At 39.3% G+C, this 4,063-nt stretch overlaps 1 protein-coding gene across 1 annotated transcript; it reads right to left on the bottom strand.

The window, feature by feature from the left end:
* Positions 1 to 786: 786 nt before the first annotated feature.
* LOC129637751 (eukaryotic initiation factor 4A-I-like) lies at positions 787 to 2,192 on the bottom strand. The gene has a single exon (XM_055562022.1). The coding sequence runs from the start codon at positions 2,182 to 2,184 to the stop codon at positions 1,420 to 1,422; it is 765 nt and encodes a 254-aa protein (XP_055417997.1). The 5' UTR covers positions 2,185 to 2,192; the 3' UTR covers positions 787 to 1,419.
* Positions 2,193 to 4,063: the final 1,871 nt, after the last annotated feature.

The raw sequence follows: 4,063 nt of genomic DNA, 5'->3' as shown, positions 1-4,063 counted from the left end.
ATTGGCACTGACCTGTCCAGTTGTTCTGATTTCTGCCAACCCAACCTGAGGAATGCGCCTCTTCCTGACTTGCTTCTCTTCCTTAAGGAGGGACAGACAGCTCAGAAGCAACCTAAAGCCAGAGACACAACCCTGAGCCCCATGGAAAGCAGGGTGAGGAGTACATCTGTGCCTGGAAGGCACAGTGAGCAAGGAGGCTTCATTCCCTGATTCTTGGGCTTCAAAGAGTTGTGTGGGCCTCACACTCAGATTATTTGCCGAGCTACTCTTGGCCTCCAGAGAGCAGTACCCAGTGGGCATTGTTAAAGACAAATGTGCAGTCTGGCTGGGCCCAGTTCTCCTGGGCTCCACATCGTCTCCTTAGGGCTTTTCTACTGGAAAGTTATTGCTTTAAGTGGTTTAATTTGTAACTTTTGCCTACAGGGGATATCTTAATATTTTCTTACTTTTTGTCTTTAACCCAGGAAATTAATCTTCAGCCAGATCAGAACTCCAGTGTTCATGTAATGGTCATTTTTAAAAAAACTATGATTTTAAAAAATTGAAATATAGTTAATTTACAATGTTGTGTTAGTTTCAGGTATACAGTTGTGTTAGTTTCAGGTGTATATAAATTTATATGTATAAACATAATGCTATTGCATACTTCATAGATAATAGTTTAATATAAAATCACTTTTATGTGCACTGGAAAATAAAATTTGTGTGACTTGCTTTATTGTGATCTGATACTGAACATGCAATATTTCTGAGGTGTACTTGTGTCTGTTTGTGTGTGTGTGTGTATTTATTTATTTATTTTGCCTCAAAAAGTGACATTTATTTAAAGAGTCAAAGAAAAAAAAAAAGAAAAAAATGACAAGATGTCCATCCCTTGGCTCCCTTCCCTCCCCTCTCCTGCTGCTCCTCAGCCCCCTCCAAGGTTTCATCCCTGGCTGGTGCTACGTAGCACAACAGCCCCCCTCAGATGACGTCAGCAACATTGAGGGGCATTTCCTCAATGGAGGTGTTGTAGAAGGTCTTGATGTCTCAAAGAGTCCTCTTGTCCTCTTCTGTCACCATGTTAATAGCCACACCCTTACGGCCGAAACGTCCGCCATGACCAATTCTGTGGATATAGTTTTCCCTATTGGTGGGTAGGTCATAGTTGATGATTAAGGAAACTTGCTGTACATCAATGCCTCTGGCCAGTAGGTCAGTGGTAATCAATACTCTGCTAGAGCCAGAGCGGAACTCCCTCATGACAACGTCTCGTTCTTTTTGGTCCATGTCTCCGTGCATGGCAGAGACGGTGAAGTCTTGGGCATGCATCTTCTCGGTGAGCCAATCCACCTTCCTTCGGGTGTTGATGAAGATGACTGCCTGGGTAATGGTCAGGGTTTCATACAAGTCGCACAGTGTGTCCAGCTTCCGCTCCTCTCATTCCACATTGATGTAGAACTGACGGATACCCTCCAGCGTCAACTCTTCCTTCTTGACAAGAATTCTAATTGGGTCCCTCATGAACTTCTTGGTCACCTCAAGCACATCAGAAGGCATTGTAGCTGACAGCAAAACCACCTGGGTGTTGCTGTTGAGCTTCTGGAATATGTCATAGATCTGGTCCTTGAATCCACGGCTTAACCTTTCATCAGCTTCATCCAATACAAACATCTTGATGTATTTGGGAGACAAGTATCTCTGGTTAAGCATGTTGAACACACGGCCTAGGGTACCCACGATGATATGGGGGGCTTCCATCTGCAGCTTCTGCACCTCAGCACGTACACTGGTACCCCCAATGCAGGCATGGCACGAGGCACCCATGTAATCTCCTAAGGCCATAACTACCTTCTGTATCTGCTGGGTCAACTCTTTAGTGGGTGCCAGGACCAAGGCCTGGGTGGCCTTTAGATCTAATTCAATCTGTTGCAGAATTGATATGGCAAAAGTGGTTGTTTTTCCAGTCCCAGATTGGGCTTGAGCAATCACATCATAACCCTTGATACAAGGAAGAATGGCTCGCTGCTGGATGGCAGAGGGCTTCTCAAAACCATAGGCATATATGCCACGGAGGAGTGACTCTGAGAGGTTCATGTCATCAAAGTTGTCGACAATCTCATTCCAGTTACTCTCAATGACGCCTTCGGGTTCCATCCCATCGGGACCATTGTCCCTAGATCCAGAATCCTGACTCGCAGACATGATCCTTAGAAACTTGTGTGTGTGTATTTAATAGTAGCCATCCTAATGAATGTGAGGTGGTATCTCATTATGGTTTTGATTTGCACTTCCTTAATGATTAGTGCTGTTGAGCATTTTTTTTTTCATATTTGAATAAACAAATGGCTTGTTGGCCATTTGTATATCTTTGGAGAAATGCCTATCCAAATCCTTTGCCAATTTTTAAATAAAAAATATATATTTTAATTGTTAAGTTGTAGGAGTTCTTTATGTATTCTGGATATTAACCCCTTATAAGATATGATGTGTAAGTATTTTCTCCCATTTCATATGTTGCTTTTTCTCTCTGTTGATTGTGTCCTCTGATGCATAGACATTTTTAATTTTGATGATCAGGTTATCTGGTTTTTGTTTTGTTTCCTGGGCTTTTGGTGTCATATCCAAGAAATTATTCCCGAATCCAGTGTTTGAGGTTTTTCTCCTATTTTTTCTTCTAAGTGTTTTATAGTTTTAGGTCTTACATTTCTGGGGCTTACATTTCATGCCTTTTTAGGTAATTTTTGTATGTGGTGTAAGATAAGGGTCCCACTTCATTCTTTTGCATGCGGCTATTCATATTTCCCAGCACAGTCTGTTGAAAAGACTGTTCTTTCCCCATTGAATGGTCTTGGCACTCTTGTCAGAAATCACCTAGCTCTCTTTATGAGAGTGTGCCTCTGGGCTCTCTTTGCTGCTCCATTAGTGCCTATGTCTGTCTTTATACCAGTGGCATACTGTTTTGATTACTGTAGCTGTGTGATGTTTCAAAATCAGGAAGTGTGAGACCTTCAGCTGTGTTCTTCAAGACTGTCTTGGCTCCTCAGAGTCCTCCGGATTCCATATAAATTTAAGGATGGATTTTTCTATTTCCAGAAAAAAAAAACATGCTGTTTGGAATTTGACAGAAATTGCATTAAATCTGTAGATTCCTTTGAGTAGTACTGACATCTTAACAATATTAATTCTTCCAATCATGACCACGGGGTACCTTTACATTATTGGTATCTTTAATTTCTTTCAGCAAATTGTTATAGCTTTCAGGCCACAAGTCTTTTGCCTCCTTGGTTAAATTTATTTCTAGATATTTTATTATTTTTGATGCTATTGTAAATTGAATTGTTTTAAAGATTGCCTTTTCATACTCTTCCTTGTTAATTTATAGAAACACAGCTAATTTTTGTATGTTGATTTTTATATCCTGCAACTTTGCTGAATTTTATTAAACATTTTTGTGTTTGGAATCTTTAGGATTTACAACACATAAAATTCTTTTATCTGTGAACAGAGATAATTTTACTTTGTTCTTTTCAATTTAAATGCCTTTTTTTTCCCTTGACTAATTGCTTTGGCTTGGACTTCTAGTATTATGTTGAACAGAAGTGGTGAAGGCCCTTGTCTTGTTTCTGATCTTAGAGGTAAAGCATTTAGCTTTTGATCATTAAGTGTAATGTTAGCTGTGGGCTTTTCATATGTGGCCTTTATTACGTTGAGTTAGTTTCCTTCTATTTCTACTTTAAGTTTTTTTTTTTAATATCATGGATAGGTGTTGAATTTTGTAAAAATAATTCTTCTGCATCAATTGAGATGATCAAGTCATTTTTTCCCTTTTCATCGTGTTTGTGTTTATTGCATTGATTGATGTTTGTATGTTGAACTAGCCTTGCATTCCAGGAATAAATCCTACTTGGTCATGGTATATGATCCTTATAATGTTCTTTTGAATTCTGTTTATAAGTATTTTGTTGAGAATTTTTGCATCATTGTTCGTTAGGTACATTGATCTATAGTTTTCTTTTTGTAGCGTCTTTGTCTGGTTTTGCTATCAGGGTAATGCTGACATCATAAAAATGAATTTGAAAGT

Source organism: Bubalus kerabau, chromosome 23 (genome assembly GCF_029407905.1).
Source record: "Bubalus kerabau isolate K-KA32 ecotype Philippines breed swamp buffalo chromosome 23, PCC_UOA_SB_1v2, whole genome shotgun sequence".
Classification (NCBI taxonomy): domain Eukaryota; kingdom Metazoa; phylum Chordata; class Mammalia; order Artiodactyla; family Bovidae; genus Bubalus; species Bubalus kerabau.
Note: the sequence above shows the minus strand (reverse complement) of the source record. Positions and strands in the feature narration are given on the sequence as shown.